General features: G+C 44.6%; 1 protein-coding gene across 5 annotated transcripts in view; it reads right to left on the bottom strand.

Annotated features, from left to right (window-relative positions):
* LOC129836127 (SH3 and PX domain-containing protein 2A-like) overlaps positions 1-16,686 on the bottom strand; it is a 134,444-nt gene that overhangs the window by 85,921 nt on the left and 31,837 nt on the right. For all 5 annotated transcript variants that reach the window (XM_055901972.1, XM_055901963.1, XM_055901945.1 and 2 more), the window contains 3 exons: positions 13,561-13,636; positions 10,391-10,467; positions 6,038-6,129 (listed from right to left, as the gene is read on the bottom strand). In XM_055901972.1, the coding sequence (XP_055757947.1) occupies positions 6,038-6,129; positions 10,391-10,467; positions 13,561-13,636 (245 nt within the window). The remainder of the gene's footprint in view (positions 1-6,037; positions 6,130-10,390; positions 10,468-13,560; positions 13,637-16,686) is intronic.

The raw sequence follows: 16,686 nt of genomic DNA, 5'->3' as shown, positions 1-16,686 counted from the left end.
ACCGATGACACAACAGTGGTAGTTTATGATGAGTATTTCTGTTATTTGACATGGCTCTCTGTAATTACTCCGGATATTTTGGAGGCATTTCTGAACATGGCGCCAATGTAAACCGAGATTTGTGGATATAAATATGCACATTATCGAACAAAACATAAATGTATTGTGTAACATGATGTCATATGAGTCTCATCTGATGAAGATGTTCAAAGGTTAGTGATAAATTTATCTCTATTTCTGGTTGTTGTTACTACTATCTGTTGCTGGGAAAATGGCTGTGTTTTTCTGTGGCTATCTACTGAGCTAACATAATTGTTTGGTGTCCTTTCCCCGTAAATCCTTTTTGAAATCAGACATGTTGGCTGGATTCACAACATGTGTAGCTTTAATTTGGTGTCTTTCATGTGTGATTTCATGAAAGATAGATTTTTACAGTAATATATTTGAATTTGGCTCGCTACATTTTTTCTGGCTTTTGGCCAAGTGGGACGCTACCGTCCCACATATCCCAGAGAAGTTAACTCTAACAACATGAACATATTACCTCAATTACCTCGACTAACCGGGGCCCACGCACATTGACTCTGTACCGGTACCCACTGTATATAGCCTCGCAATTGTTATTTTACTGCTGCTGTTAATTATTTGTTAGTTTATTTTTTTAAATTCTTAACACTTTTTGTTCTTAAAACTTCTTAAAGCATTGTTGGTTAAGGGCTTGTAAGTAAGCATTTCACTGTAACCTGTTCTATTCGGCGCATGTGACAAATAACATTTTATTTTATTTTAATCTATCTATATCTCCATGGGTCTTTCTCTCTTTTGGAACAGATGAGGACAATGGAAAAATGGACACATAACACACTGCCATGACGTGCCCCTTTTGGGTGAGGATCATAGCCCCCCCCCTCTCTTTCTCTCCCACCACAGGTTTATGGCGGTCGTAAATACCGAAACTCCTTTCCCCACTCTACCAAAATGAAAGTTTGGCAGTACGGTAACCTCAAAAGATTGAATAATGTAACAATATTTCTGTATTCCAACCAGTTGAAATTGTCTGTGTATACATAAAGAACAATCATGTTGAATTCCTTACTAATTTGTAATGTAACTACGAGAGCAGAACAACATAACTGTTTCTCTGAATGTGTATATTTCCCAGTTACCAGTTTTACATCTAAATATTGTAGAACGTATATGATTAAATATGAAACTATTTGTGAGAAGATGAAATACGATGTTAGCCTTCTAAATGCGATAATGGTTTTTCATATAAAGTTTTAACTAGTCAGTGACCACACCCCGTGAGCACAGACATTTACATCGGCGTCATGGAACGCCCCCTTTTCTACTCCAGTATAAAAACCACTTCCGACAAAATGTACATTAGACCAAAACATGCCGGGTTGCTGCCGGTGTGTGAAGTGGTTCTAGCTGTGACCTGAATAATCAACCATTGAGATCAGAAAACATGGCGCTGTCGCTACATGTTGAAATGGTTGGCAATTAAAATATAGTCAAGAGAACACAGGGATGAGGTCCCCACCTCGGAATGGCTATCACTCTATAGACCAAGCAGACTAAGGCGTGAGCCGGATGTTGCAAAATGGTTTAAACTGCAACTCTACAAAAGGACAAGACCAGAGAAGTTGAAGATCATCCCCAAGCTGAAATGGTGAAGAAATCTACAAACTAAAGACCAGGGTGCAGCTGTTTAAATACTTTAGTCTGGTAAACGTATCCGCTCGAAGAACATTTCTGAATAGTACTCTGACGTATCCATTATAAAAACCTACAACTACGGAAGGCTTTGATCTCTGGTGGACAAACCAGAGACTTTCTGTCGACAATCTATCCAGCAGACGGACCGGCAGTCACAGAGAGGGACGACAAAGTTATTCACTCGTAAATTGCATTTCTAAAATCCAAAGGAGCGCTTGTAAGGGTGCTAAATACCCATATTTACTATGACCGTATTGTATGTATGTAGTGGGTTCATTCTGTTCTCCCGCTCTTCCTTATCTGTTCTCACTCCTTTCCTTTGTCTACCAAGCCATCATATCGGTTTCATCCACTAGGGACTTTTTCCTGGTATCATGTTAGTAACCAATGTATGACCTATTGTGTGTGTGTTTATGCAATTATGTGAATGATTAGTAAGTTAGTAAATAAATAATTAAGCCAATTTGTATTTTGCTGATTCATGAATTATGATGCTAGGGTTCGTGCAGATATCCAAGGATTTGTGACGTTCAGGAATGAGACTGATGAGGTAATAATACATTAATAGACAACTGTAATCGATAAGATAATAAAATATTCGGGAAATTGAAACTCTAAAAAACAAAATTTTGTCGTGGTGCCCTGACTTCCAAATTAATTCCTATTCAACATGCACTCTCACACACACACACACACACACACACACACACCTGTTTGGAACAGGTCAAACTGCCTCCTATAATTCCATAATTAATGTTTTTCAAATTAGTTTTCCACCTGCAGATTACTCTGGAGTATAGTCACACACACACACACACACACACACACACACACACACACACACACACACACACACACACACACACACACACACACACACAACATACACACTGCCCCCTCCCTACCACACACACACCAATCATGGTAGTAAATCAGTGGCCAATCTCACTGCTAAATGTCCTCTAATTCGTTTCCATTTAGCGGATGTGAAGGGAAGGAACCAAGATGAAAGCCCATCCAATTTCCCCCCAGACAGAAATCTACTTCTGAATCATGATGTGTAACTGCTAGAATAGTCAATGTCTGCATCTCAAATGGCACCCTATTCCCTATATAGTGCACACATGTTCTGCAGAGGTGATAAGGAATAGTGTGCCATTTAGGATGCAGGCTTTCTGGATGCAATGCACCACCACTATGTAATGTGTGAGTGCTAGAATAGTGCATGAGAGATGGATAAAATGCACCTCCACCATTACTTTCCATTGTTACAATAGACAGGAACAAGCTTAGCGTGCCCATTTAGTCTACCCCACTTTCCATGTCCATTATCATACATATTGATGCTATAATGGAGTCACAATCTTAGCCAGGCTTTAGAGATGAGGACTGGCCAAGAGCAATGCAATGAGATTGGGTTGTGTGTGAGTGTGAGTGTGTGTGTGAGAGAGAGAGAGAGAGAGAGAGAGAGAGAGAGAGAGAGAGAGAGAGAGAGAGAGAGAGAGAGAGAGAGAGAGAGGGGAGAGGGAGAGAGAGAGAGAGCATTGAGGGTATAGGGTGTATTTGTGTATTATTGATGGAGAAGACTTCATCTTCTCCGACTAGTCTCTTGACTACATGATTAATGTGTTGTCTTTACATACCAAAATAGGCCGCACCACTCATGTCATAGAGAATACAAAGAAGGCGGGAGGTAGCATAGGGAGAGAGAGAGAGAAAGAATGAAGTGAGAAAAAGATGGAGAGAGCGATGAATGGAGCTATAGGAAGACTGTGAGCAATACAGCTAGGGAGGGGAGGAATGGGGGGGGGAGAAAGGAGAAAGAGAGGGAGAAAGAGAGAGAGAAAGAGAGAGAGAGAAGCTGTTGATCGAATCCTAACCACTTTGGCAATAGTGTTTCTAACCTTGAGCTGTCATGTCAATTAAAGCACACTTGAATTTATGAGCTGGGGATGGACAGAACGAGAGAAAAGAGGAGGGAAGAGGGAGGAGGAAGGGAAGAGACTCTATTAAGCCTCAGCAGGAAATCACCGTGAGACAGAGGTCACTATATCTGCTGTCTTCTCCTCTTCTCTTTCTCTCTTTTCTCGTCGCATCCTTTCTTCACTCCAGTGAAAGAAGCAAGGATTTAAACAACCGCATGACACTGGCAGAGAAGCGAGGCAGAGGAGAGGCAGAGAAGCAAGGCAGGAGAGGCAGAGAAGTTAGGCAGAGAAACAAGGCAGAGGAGAAGCAGAGAAGTGAGGCAGAAGAGAGGCAGAGAAGCAAGGCAGGAGAGACAGAGAAGCGAGGCAGAGAAACAAGGCAGAGGAGAAGCAGAGAAGCGAGGCAGAGAAGCAAGGCAGGAGAGGCAGAGAAGCGAGGCAGAGAAACAAGGCAGAGGAGAAGCAGAGAAGTGAAGCAGAAGAGAGGCAGAGAAGCGAGGCAGAGGAGAAGCAGAGAAGTGAGGCAGAGGAGAGGCAGAGAAGCGAGGCAGAGGAGAGGCAGAGAAGCGAGGCAGAGGAGAGGCAGAGAAGCGGGGCAGAGGAGAGGCAGAGAAGCGAGGCAGAGGAGAGGCAGAGAAGCGAGGCAGAGAAGCGGGGCAGAGGAGAGGCAGAGAAACGAGGCAGAGGAGAGGCAGAGAAGCAAGGCAGAGGAGAGGCAGAGAAGCGAGGCAGAAGAGAGGTAGAGAAGCGAGGCAGAGAAGCGAGGCCGAGGAGAGGCAGAGAAGCGAAGCCGAGGAGAGGCATAGAAGCAAGGCAGAGGAGAGGCAGAGAAGCGAGGAAGGGAATAAAATAATGAGAGGAGTAATTGAAACCTGGATGAGAAAAACTGTCAGCATCTAACTAGGGAGTCTGCCTGCATGCGTGTGTGTGTTACCAGTCTATTACAACTGATTTGGATCTTTCGAATGTGAATTTGAAGAGCACAGTTTTCGTTCCCCTAATTAAAAAGTACCCAGAGGGGAAAGGAACATCTCCAAGAAGTATGAAACTTGTCATCCTCCCAACACACACACACACATACCGTCATCCACACACACACCAACTCCTACCTTCTCTCTCCCTTTACCCAAATGTGCAGAGGCTTGCTAGATCTTTTCGTAGCTTGGAAAAAGAGCTGACTAGGGAACACACCAAAACGTTCTAAAGAGGGTACTTTGGAACATGATCAAGTACAGTGAGTGTACGTGACCCCCCCCCCCCCCCCCCCTTTTTGCCCTCAGAACAGCCTCAATTCGTCAGGGAATGGACCCTACAAGGTGCTGAAAACATTCCACAGAGATGCTGGCCCATGTTGACTCCAATGCTTTCCACAGTTGTGTCAAGATGGCTGGATGTCCTTTGGGTGGTGGACCATTCTTGAGACACACTGGAAACGGTTTTAAGTGTGAAAAACCCAGCAGCGTTGCAGTTCTTGACACAAACCGGTGCGCCTGGCACCTACTACCATACCCCATTCAAAGGCTTTTTTTTTTTTTTACACATTGTTAATCATGTCTTGAGTACTTCCCAATAGGACCAACAGTTCATGGGACAGGTGTAGAAGTAGGAAGACGTTGAGCGACACAGTATCACTCACACACACAGAAACACAACCCACCCATAGTCAGCCAACTATCTACCACATAGACAGCACATTCGTAGCTCTACTTCTCAGTATACACCCCCGTAGTTCCCTTTTAGTGTTTGGAACATGGCCGCCCTACAAACTCTGTCCATGGATCAGTGTGTGAACCCTCTACCCTCCTGCTGGTGGCATCAAAGCCTGGCCTCCACTTCCTCTGTTCAAAAGGACCCACACTGTAAACAATGAGGCCTCGGCCTCTCTGAGACACACCGCACAGCAGGGTGGGAAAGAAAGAAAGAAAGAAAGAAAGAAAGAAAGAAAGAAAGAAAGAAAGAAAGAAAGAAAGAAAGAAAGAAAGAAAGAAAGAAAGAAAGAAAGAAAGAGAGAGAGAGAGAGAGAGAGAGAGAGAGAGAGAGAGAGAGAGAGAGAGAGAGAGATCATGCGCTCATGGGATCCTGAGTTCTTCAGCAAAAAATAGAATTATAGTTTGATAAATGTGGATAAACATCATTTAATTTCGCAATGACTTATATTTACTGTTCACTTTTTATAGTTTCTTTAACTTTTGGTTATCCATTCCACTTGCTTTCCCATGCCAATAAAGCCCCTTGAATTGAATTGAACTGAGTGTGTGTGTGTGTGTGTGTGTGTGTGTGTGTGTGTGTGTGTGTGTGTGTGTGTGTGTGTGTGTGTGTGTGTGTGTGTGTGTGTGTGTGTGTGTGTGTGTGTGTGTGTGTGTGTGTGTGTGTGTGTTTCAGATACTCACTCTACTGGGGGGTTGAGGTCATCAGCTTTGGTCTCAAAGAAGCGCAGCACCTCCTCACTCTGAGACAACTGAGGAGGGAGACGTACCAGAGCCTGAGAGAGAGAGAGAGAGAGGGAGAGAGAGAGAGAGGGTGGGGGTGAGAGGGGGGGGGGGAGAGGGAGAGGAGGAATAGGGGAAGGAGGGAGGGGGAGAGAGAGAGAACATCCGGTGTAAGATACCGTACAACGATGCACCACACAAAGCAACTCTTGGAATGATGAACTACGGAGGATGCATTCCAACATCCATTTCACGTTCTACCTTTACAGTACATACAGTAATCCTTAGCACAGAGTTTGGCTCCAATTCAATGGAAGATCATATGTCAGCCTATTCCACTGAGGATGGACGTCCATTTGTAATGATCAGGCTAAGTCACACTACTGTAGGAACAGATCAATAGGAGCCAATGACAAGGTGGACATAGTGGACATATTGTACTATATTTGAGATTGATGTTGAACAATGTCCATATCATATTCATGGAATTTACTTCACAGGGACGGTGCACAACTTCAAATTAATTAATATTCCATTGTTCACAATAAGAGCAAATACCCGTCCGTACTCATATGATCATTTTCTGGTCATGTGTTATTGAGGAAGTGTATATTATATTAAAAGACAGCTAGTGGTACAGATGGTTTGGCTCCAGCCTCTCACAATCCCTTGAGGGCCTTCTGTGTCATCCCTATCCTTCTGCTGTTTGTCTTGTGACAACAAACAGGAACTAGGAAGTAAACAGTCAAGTTCAGATCAGAAGATGATGACAGACAGGCAGAACAATCTCGTAACATCTACAAACATACAAATATTTTAAGACATATTAAGTAAAAAGATAGTGAGCTATTTTCTCTTTTTTAAACCTTTCAAAAATAATGTTGTCCACAAATGTACCAACATTTCTACCATGTAAATAGTTTATGATTAATGATTGCAATAATGTAGTTATTTTGTTAGATACTTCTCCCTATTAGCTGAAATGTTGTTTTTTTTCAAAGCCATTTTAGCTGTCGCACTAGCTTTTTTCAGTCCGAACAGATTCACAAATCTTTGTCATGCTATGCAGACTCCCTCCGAGGCATTTGTTTCTAGGCAACCTCCCTGCACTAGCCGGGGCAGGCCTGCCCCCTCCGTGTCTAAAGCTAGTGTGAGAAACATGCTAACAAATGGATGTGCTGTGCAATGAAATAAATACTGCACTCTGACACACAAAACGTCTTTCCTAGATTCATGATAGCGTTATTAAACAAAGCAAGGGAAGTTCATTTCAAAACGTGATGTAGCTTTACTGCAATGCGCTGCTGCTTTAGGTAAATAATGAACCTGCTAGCTTCTGACATGACTGACTGCATCTTTACGTTGTGTTTGAGCATTTATATAATGACTGGGCACGAGTATTTGGAGGTTGAGAGAGAGAGAGAGAGATAGATAGATAGATAGATAGATAGAAATAACTTTTGTTCATTTTTTTATTGTTTATTTCACTTTTGTTTATTATCTATTTCACTTGCTTTGGCAATGTAAACATGTTTCCCATGCCAATAAAGCACTTAAATTGAAATTGAATTGAGAGAGGGGTAGAGGTAGCAAGAGAGAGAGAGGGAGGTGGGGGGGCAGTGAGAGGAAGAGAGAGAGGAGGAGAGGGGGGGTAGAGAGAGAGAGAGGGAGGAAGAGAGAGAGAGGAGGAGAGGGGGCGCAGAAAGAGAGAGAGAGAGGGAGGGGGAGAGACGGGGGCAGAGAGAGAGAAGCCTTGTTATTGAGAAAGGTTGCCGTAGGCAGACCTGACTCTCAAGAGAAGACAGGCTAGGGGCCTCCCGAGTGGTGCAGTGGTCTAAGGCACTGCATCACTCTGGGTTCAAGTCCAGGCTCTGTCGCAGCTGGGAAACCCATGGGGCGGCACACAATTGACCCAGTGTTGTCCGCATTTGTGAGGGTTTGGCCGGCAGAGATGTCCTTGTCCCATCGCGCACTAGCGACTCCTTTGGCGGTTGCACACTGACACAGTCGCCAGGTGTACGGTGTTTCCTCCGACACATTGGTGCGGGCATTGTGTCAAGAAGCAGTGCGGCTTGGTTGGGTTATATTTCAGAGGACACACGGCTCTCGAGCTTCGCCTCTCTGTAAGGGAGTTGCAGCGATGAGGCAAGAGGGGAAGAGAAGACGGGCTATGCGGAAACTGCCCACAAAATGAGGTGGAAACTGAGCTGCACTTATTAACCTCATGCAAAATGTATGACCATTTTAGAGACACATATTTCCCTCACATTACACAGACCCACAAAGAATTTGAAAACAAATCCAATTTTATCTATCTGTGCAATCACAGCAGCAAAATGACCTTCTGACCTGTTGCCAAAAGAAAAGGGTGAAGAACAAACTTTTACTTTAACTATTTGCCTATCGTTACAACACTGTATATAGAGACAATATGACATTTGAATTGTCTTTATTATTTCAGGACTTGTGTGAGTGTAATATTTCCTGTTCACTTTTTAGAGAGAGAGAGAGAGAGAGACAGACAGACAGACAGACAGACAGACATAGAGAGAGAGAGACAGACAGACAGACACAGAGAGAGAGACAGAGAGAGAGAGACAGAGAGAGAGACACAGAGAGAGAGAGAGAGAGAGACATAGAGAGACCCAACCAAATCATCACAAAACAAAAAGAAAAATATATAACCTATTGGAAAGACACCACAAAAAATCTAAGTAAACTTCAATGCTATTTGGCTCTAAACAGACAGTACATGGTGGCAGACTATCTGACCACTGTGACTGATAGAAAACTGAGGAAAACATTGACTAGGTACAGACTCAGTGAGCACCGTCTGGCTATAGAGACCGGTCGTCACAGACAAACCTGGCTGCCCAGAGAGGACAGGCTGTGCTCACTCTGCTCCAGAGGAGAGGTAGAGACAGAGGTGCATTTCCTACTACACTGTGACAAATACTCAGACCTAAGAGCATATTTCTTTCCCAAAATTATAACTCAATACAAAGAATTTGAAACTATAAAAGATGAAGAAAAAATCAAATATTTATTGGGTGAAAAGCCAAAATGTGCAGTTTTGGCAGCCAAATATGTGTCCTCCTGCCACAACCTGAGGGACAGCCAGTGGAAAATGCAAAGTAATATTGATAATATTTCCCATTTAGCTTAGTTTTGTTTTGTCTTTCATACCAGGTCATATGTCTTCTCAAGTCATATTGACACTGGTCTACTACTGTTGCTTTAATTTATTGTTGTTCTGATTAATATTGTTGTTGTAGTTGTTGTTAATGGTAATCCCATGTCCACTACTACTGTTATTATTGCTGTTGGTCCCACCATTTATTTATATATAAATATATATATATTTTGTATATATATACATATATATTTGATTTTTATTTTTCGATATGTATACTTTGACAATGTAAGTAATAACGAACCTACCATGTCAATAAAGTCAATTGAATTGAATTGAATTGAGAGAGAGAGAGAGAGAGAGAGAGAGAGAGAGAGAGAGAGAGAGAGAGAGAGAGAGAGCGAGAGAGAGAGACAGAGAGACAGAGACAAAGACAGAGAGAGACAGAGAGAGAGACTAAACAATAGGGAAACAATAAGAACTTTATTGAAGTCAGACTGCTGAATGACCAAAGGCTGAAGTTTTGGGGGAGTTTTAGGAAACTTTCATTAAAATGAAATACCGAGGGCATAGCCTTTATCTATTTTTCTTTATCTTTATCTATTTATTTCAAAGAGCGGGTAGCTTTTAAAGTCTATCTTTTGTTTGGCACTCAGAAGTGTTCTTGTGTGTTCTAAACTAAACAGAACTAGGTCAAATCTCTTTCTAAAACTTCATGACCAGAATAAACCAAAGCCTTAGAGACCAGTATGTATGACAATGTGTTTTCAGACGAGCTAAGTATTTGTACAACATTTCCTCAGTTGCGCCGGTGTAGGTTTGCTAGCTTGGTAACTGCCCGTGAACATAGTAAAAACATGTATTTTAAAACTCGGCAATAAGATGAGTTAAGAGACAAGACTGTAGTGTATCAAGTATTTGCACAGAAATGTGCAATCGACAACACCATCTTATTGTGGTGCAAACTGGAAACCCCCCCTGACTCAACACATGTACCCTACAACACCCGTGTGTAACGTCACGCCTGAGGTGTCGCTGACACGTGTGTCTGGTTACCATCTGTCACCCCTGACCTCTGACCCCTAAATCCCAATAGCATGTGACAGGGGGGAGCCCAAGTGGGACAGGATGTTTACAGCGTGTGTGTGTGTGTGTTTTGACAGTAATGCCTCCTCGCTCACCCTGCAGTAGTCATCGATGAAACGTAGCCTCTTCATGGCCACATCACGCACATGACTCCGTCTGAACAGGATTTTACCTGAGGGAGGGGGTGGGGGGGGGGATGAGAGAGACAGAGAAGATAGGAAGGAACACATCTTAGATGTTCGAGAGTGTAAAACCGTAATAAATTAAAGACCAGTACAATCCTGTCTCGTCGCAGAGGACAACCCTTCGGCGTGTTCGTGTATTACCGCAGGCTAACACTAGATGTCAGTAACACATGAAAGACTTCTGCACCACTACAATCTCCCTCTCATACTCTCATAGTGAACGGTCTTGTCCCGCGTGGACCTCTAACTGTGACTTGCCCTCTTAACATATCAAATGGGATTTAAGCGCTCGGAGGTTATGTATCTAGTCTAACTCAGTGACTTCAAAGAAAAATGGCACCAGCCAATCAGACCGCCCCCTACTCCAGGGTATGCCACGGTCACTACAGTCCCACAGGAAGTGATCAAATTACCCTTCCTGTGAACGGAAGACACAGAGGATGAGAGGAAGAGCTGGGGACAGACTGTGTGCGTTCTGGTTGCCAGCAATACTTTGAATGATGAATAGCAGAGGGGTAAAAGTGCAGTGCTGGAGTTTCTTAGATCAGAGACCACCATGTAAACAACAGGCAATCTTCAACCGTAACTCTGACTTGCAATACCTAACCCAAGTCTTTGATGGCCAGCTGCTAGCAGTGTGTGTAATTGAGTGAATCCTATGGGTGACTATTTCAAAGAAGCTGCCAAGGACACACTTCCACATCTGGACTGGACGAAGATATTGTATTTGGTGTGACTCATTTTGTAACGCTGCTGACTACTTCCTGAACAGGTATCTCTTGCAAAAGAGATGTTATCTCAATGAGACTATCCGGTCAAAATAAATGTTACAAAAGGTATGTAAACAGATAGAGGTGGATGTTTTGGTTGACATCCGGGTGGCTTAATGTGAGGTGGGTTGGCGGGGTGGGGATTGCCTGACGACTCTGAATTCTCCCAATGCTATGTGTTGGCTACATACCTCAGCTTGAAACTGCCATCATAGAGTCGTTCGTGGTGACGAGGCGTGTTGTACAAAACAAAGTCATCAGCGTCTGGATAATCTCTAACCAGAGTATCAAAACCAATGACCAATTTTCAAAACATTGTTTCACCCACATGTGTTCTGGCTCGGGCCCAACCCATCGGTTTCTGGGACTGTGGCAACCAAGGGGGCCAGCAGCGAGCTACAAAGGAAGGAGCAGGACCTTGGTCAGCTCCAGAGGGCTTGCCAGGCCAAGGTGAGTCAGCACCATGGACAGCTCTACGGGCACCAACTGGGGCTGGTGAATCAACACCAATATTACCCAGTCCAAGTGCTGCAACCAATTGGCACCTGGAATTGGTCCCACCTGGCCCTCGTTACTCCAAATGGGTATAAGTAGAGGTGCAGTCACTCGGGGGCTTGGGCAGACAGGCAGAGGGTACGCCTAGTCCTCAGAAGAACCGGAGTGAGAATGAGAAGCACCTCGATCAGACACCTAAGAAGATACGTGGGGATGTTTGACTCTCTCTCTCTTCCTTTTCTTTGGCCCCAAAGGAAGAGGACCCATTCCCGGGCAGCAGGCCACCCGGCGCAAGTTGAGTGCATGTATTGAAACCTCGGACTCGTCGTTCTCTCTCTTTTGTTCATTAACACAGGCCGAGGAGCCGGACACAGAGTGACCCACCCGTTACCGGAGAGGCCTTTCAGTTATATGTCACCCCTCCCCGTTCCCCCCAACCTTTATTAAAGAACAACTTTTGTTTGAGCACCGCAAAACGGTCTCTCTCCGTCTTACTTTATTGGGAGTTTCCCCTCTGACTCCCCTGGGTTGCCACAGGACCAATCAGACGGTCTGAATGTGTTCGCGTTCTAGAACGGTCGTGGAGGGAGTCGAGATCAGACTCATCGTGGAGAAGAAACAAACGTTCAGGGTGTGGCGTTTGGCCGGAGCAATGAGTCTGGGTAGCCGGGCATGGGGAGGGAGAGCGCTGAGAGCATGTGGTCTCCGTCAGGCTCTGAGAGAGCCTAACCAACATAAACAGTAAACAGACAGAAGCCTCTCACTCGCACACCAGGAGTCTCTCTCTCTCTGTTCTACCATCTCTTCCTCGATCTCTTTTTCCATTGTGTGTCTTTCACTCCCACACACCAGGAGTGTTGTCTCTCTCTCTCTGTTCTACCATCTCTTCCTCGATCTCTTTTTCCATTGTGTGTCTTTCACTCCCACACACCAGGAGTGTTGTCTCTCTCTCTCTGTTCTACCATCTCTTCCTCGATCTCTTTTTCCATTGTGTGTCTTTCACTCCCACACACCAGGAGTGTTGTCTCTCTCTCTCTGTTCTACCATCTCTTCCTCGATCTCTTTTTCCATTGTGTGTCTTTCACTCCCACACACCAGGAGTGTTGTCTCTCTCTCTCTGTTCTACCATCTCTTCCTCGATCTCTTTTTCCATTGTGTGTCTTTCACTCCCACACACCAGGAGTGTTGTCTCTCTCTCTCTGTTCTACCATCTCTTCCTCGATCTCTTTTCCCATTGTGTGTCTTTCACTCCCACACACCAGGAGTGTTGTCTCTCTCTCTCTGTTCTACCATCTCTTCCTCGATCTCTTTTTCCATTGTGTGTCTTTCACTCCCACACATCAGACAAACACACACCGTCAGCACCTGCCTGCTGCTGCACCTCAAAGAGACAGTCAACTGGATGGACAGACTGATGAATAATGTATGAACGAGACTAGGAGGGGCGTCGATACGAGCAGGATACTGATGCGGTGTAACTTCCTGCCGAGTCAGCGCTATCGGTGACTTGACTGTCATGGTGGTGTCTGTCTGCCTCAAGTCAGACTTGTACTTCCTTATAAACCCCAATAAGTCCCTATGGATAGTGTCATGTCATGAGATCTTATGGCCATATATGGCAAGGGATCGATTAGAGTGTAGGTTGGGTTCGATGTTAAGGGCAATGGGGTTGACAGGGGCTTTGCTTATCGGAGTGTGAAAGACTTTATACGTGTGGAGAAAAGAAGGAAAGGAAAGGAGAGAGGGAGAGAAACTATGGAGACTGACCTGGGAGAAATGGTGGAGACTGACCTGGGAGAAATGACGGAGACTCACCTGGGAGAAATGGGATGATTCTCTTCTTGGGATCTTTCTGCCCTCCCTCGATTGGGAACTTGTCAAGAATCTGCATCTGTAAAGAGCAACACACAGGGACATTTTTGTATAAATTTAGGAGGGAGAGAAATATTTGGCAAACATTTACAAATGTACTTCACCTCAATGCAGCTCACTGAGGAATCGAAAAGTGTTTCATTTCATTGAATCCCACTGAAAGAAACAGCTGGCTCAGTATTTAAAATTCCCCGCCACTCCGATCACAGCATCAGAGATTATATCATATCAAAGCTCGGACACATTTTAAATTCCCAGTCGGACAAGGACAAACGCTGCATGGTGTTTTGCTGCTCGTGGTGGAGAGGAGTTAATGTGAGTCAATTTATTCATAAAGCCATCGTGGTACTAAGGGAGGAGAAGTGCTGACACCGGGGTTAGAGGGAACTACGTGCGCGTGCGCGTGCACGCACACACACACACACAGGGGGACTTTTTCCACACACCCACACAAACTGCAGAGGTCAGAGATGCCAGCCAGTGTCGGCCATATTGTGTTTATCCAATTTCAACCCCTAAATAAATCATGCAAAAGGAGGGGATTAGGAAAAGTAAATGGGGCTGTGGGTGAAGAAGCCTATACTGTCTGCAGCATATATCTACTGTAAGAAGAGAAGAGAGATAAGAGATAGAGAGAAAAAGATAGGGGAAAAGTGTGTGTGTGTGTGTGTGCGTGCGTGCGTGTGTGTGTTTGGAAGTGGGCTGCTCATTTGACGGCTACATGGAACAGGCGTTTGCCGACAAGCTGCTTAAATACCAGCCCCTCGCGGCACGCTTGGACAGCCTCGGGTGGAGGTGCAAGCTGCTGGCGCTTATATTTGGCAGTCTCTGCCACGTACACAGCCTTGCAGTGTGTGGCCTCCAGATTGCCGGCCTGACAAAAACTAGGGCAAAGCAGTAGGCTGGAAACTGCTCTGTTTCAGCGGTCCTGGGAAGCATAGCTGTTTGGAGAAGGAGATGCTGTCCGTACCCTTGAGTGCCATGCATACAGGAACCTCTGAAATGTTTGGAACCTTTTTTAATGTAAATTTGATTGGTGGATTCAAAGAAAGTATTTATTGTGTGTGTGTGTGTGTGTGTGTGTGTGTGTGTGTGTGTGTGTGTGTGTGTGTGTGTGTGTGTGTGTGTGTGTGTGTGTGTGTGTGTGTGTGTGTGTGTGTGTGTGTGTGTGTGCGCGTGTGTGTGTGTGTTCCTGCACGTGTTCCTGCGTGCTTATGTATGCGGGTGTGTGTGATAGAGAAAGAGAGAGACCACACCATAAATCTGTTGTGCATCAGGGCAGGGTAAAGACCCAGAGGAACCAGGCGAATAAACAATCTAGCAGAACGGGGACGAGGGACTGGTCCAAACCCAGTTCTCTCTCTGTGTCTGGGTCAGCATACGTATACACACAGCGCCATGTTGACTGGGTTCTTCCCAGACACTAAACTCCGCTGGGGTTCTCTTTCTCATAGAAATAGAATTACTAGAACAGAAATTCCCATTCAAATCAATGGGTCCGTGACGGGTGGGCCGGCGGTATTCTATTTGTATGCTTTGTCTTCCCTGACTGGGATCGCAGTTCAGTTCAGTCTTGTTTTGCTCTCACAGGGAAAAACTCTATATGCCTTGTCCCAGTGGAGGGGTTGGTCTTCCGGTGGGTAAGCTGCTGATTGGTGGTCCACTCTGTACTGAAAGCAATGTTGGTGGTTTGAATGCTTGAGCCAAACAACTAAGACCAGCTTCACATAAAGGGTGGGCTCAAACTTTTTCGGACTGCGAGGGAGAAGTCGGTAGCGGTAGCTAATAGGTAGCAATGGGAATTAGTATCTTATAACTAGGAGCGACTGTCTCGCAGTAGAAGTGTGTAAACAAAGCCTAACGGGGTAAGGAAGATGAAGGAACGTAAGAGGTACTTTGACAGTTTACTGTGAAGTTCCTGTGCTGCTGGTGTTATAAATTGCGGGCTAGAATCACTAAAACCCTTGCTGAGACCATACAGTACATACTCCAGCTGTTGTCTGCTTCAATTGAACAAAGTCTTTACTGAGTTGCCTAATTTCCTCAATCAACATACTGAATCAAGTTAACTATCTCCCCTCTGTTTATTAGTGGGTCGATCCAAATGATCCTAGTTGGCCTCGTTGGACCAAGTGCAAAACTTGTAAATGTTTTTAAAAATTGCCGCCGATTGCCGTTCCTCCGCCGATCTTGCTTGGTGTCGTCATTTTGTAACTCCACTCATTACTTGTAGCTGTATAGTCCATTTATTTGTGTTGTTGGTCTTGGCTAATTAGCTAGCACTCACTCACGAGGCTGCTAGCACCGTCATGCAAAGGGGTGAGAGGGAAGCCCTACAATATTATGTTTCTCTAAGTAGTTACAAAGCTCGGGAGCAGGCAATGTTGAAAAGTCATCTTTAGACATCTTGTACTTGTCTAAAATGTAGTTTTGCAATTGAATAAAACAAGCAGACAACAAGAAAAATTGCATCTGAAAAAGGTCAAGTTTTTGCTGTGAGTCAATGGGGTAACCTAGGTAACCACAGGTTGTTTTCCCCACAGCCGAGCAGGGCCGCACCGTTCTATCTCATACCGACTGGGACTATGGCTGTAGCTACTACTTCTCAGACCTGACTCTGTCTCCTTGGTAACCAGCCTAGAGAGAATGAGTGTGAGTGTTCTGAAGCGTTCTGATTGGATAAGACTGTGAGGCTCTGGACCACTATTAGAGGAGTCGGGTTGAAAAAAAAGAGACACACAGAACATGTTTCTTTTCCTCTATTGTCAGTGAGTATCTCTAAGAATTCTATCCCTACACCAACTCTGCTATGAGGACTTATCATTATTGCTGCATTCACATGCTAGTCGGGAAAAAACGGAAACTCCGAAATGTCCGACTTGCTAACTGGTCGAACGTCTATAACTACAACCAGTTAACAAGACGCACATTTCTGAGTTTCCCTAGTCAAATCAAATCAAATATTATTGGTCGCATAAAGACATTTAGAACCCTAGCTTCAACAGTTCCGACTAGCACGTGAACCCGGCACTGCTTGCGAAATCCGAGGTGCAGTATAACAAGGATATG

The sequence above is a fragment of the Salvelinus fontinalis genome, chromosome 3 (genome assembly GCF_029448725.1).
Source record: "Salvelinus fontinalis isolate EN_2023a chromosome 3, ASM2944872v1, whole genome shotgun sequence".
In the NCBI taxonomy this organism is placed as follows: Eukaryota; Metazoa; Chordata; class Actinopteri; order Salmoniformes; family Salmonidae; genus Salvelinus; species Salvelinus fontinalis.
This window is presented reverse-complemented; position numbering and strand designations above follow the sequence as displayed.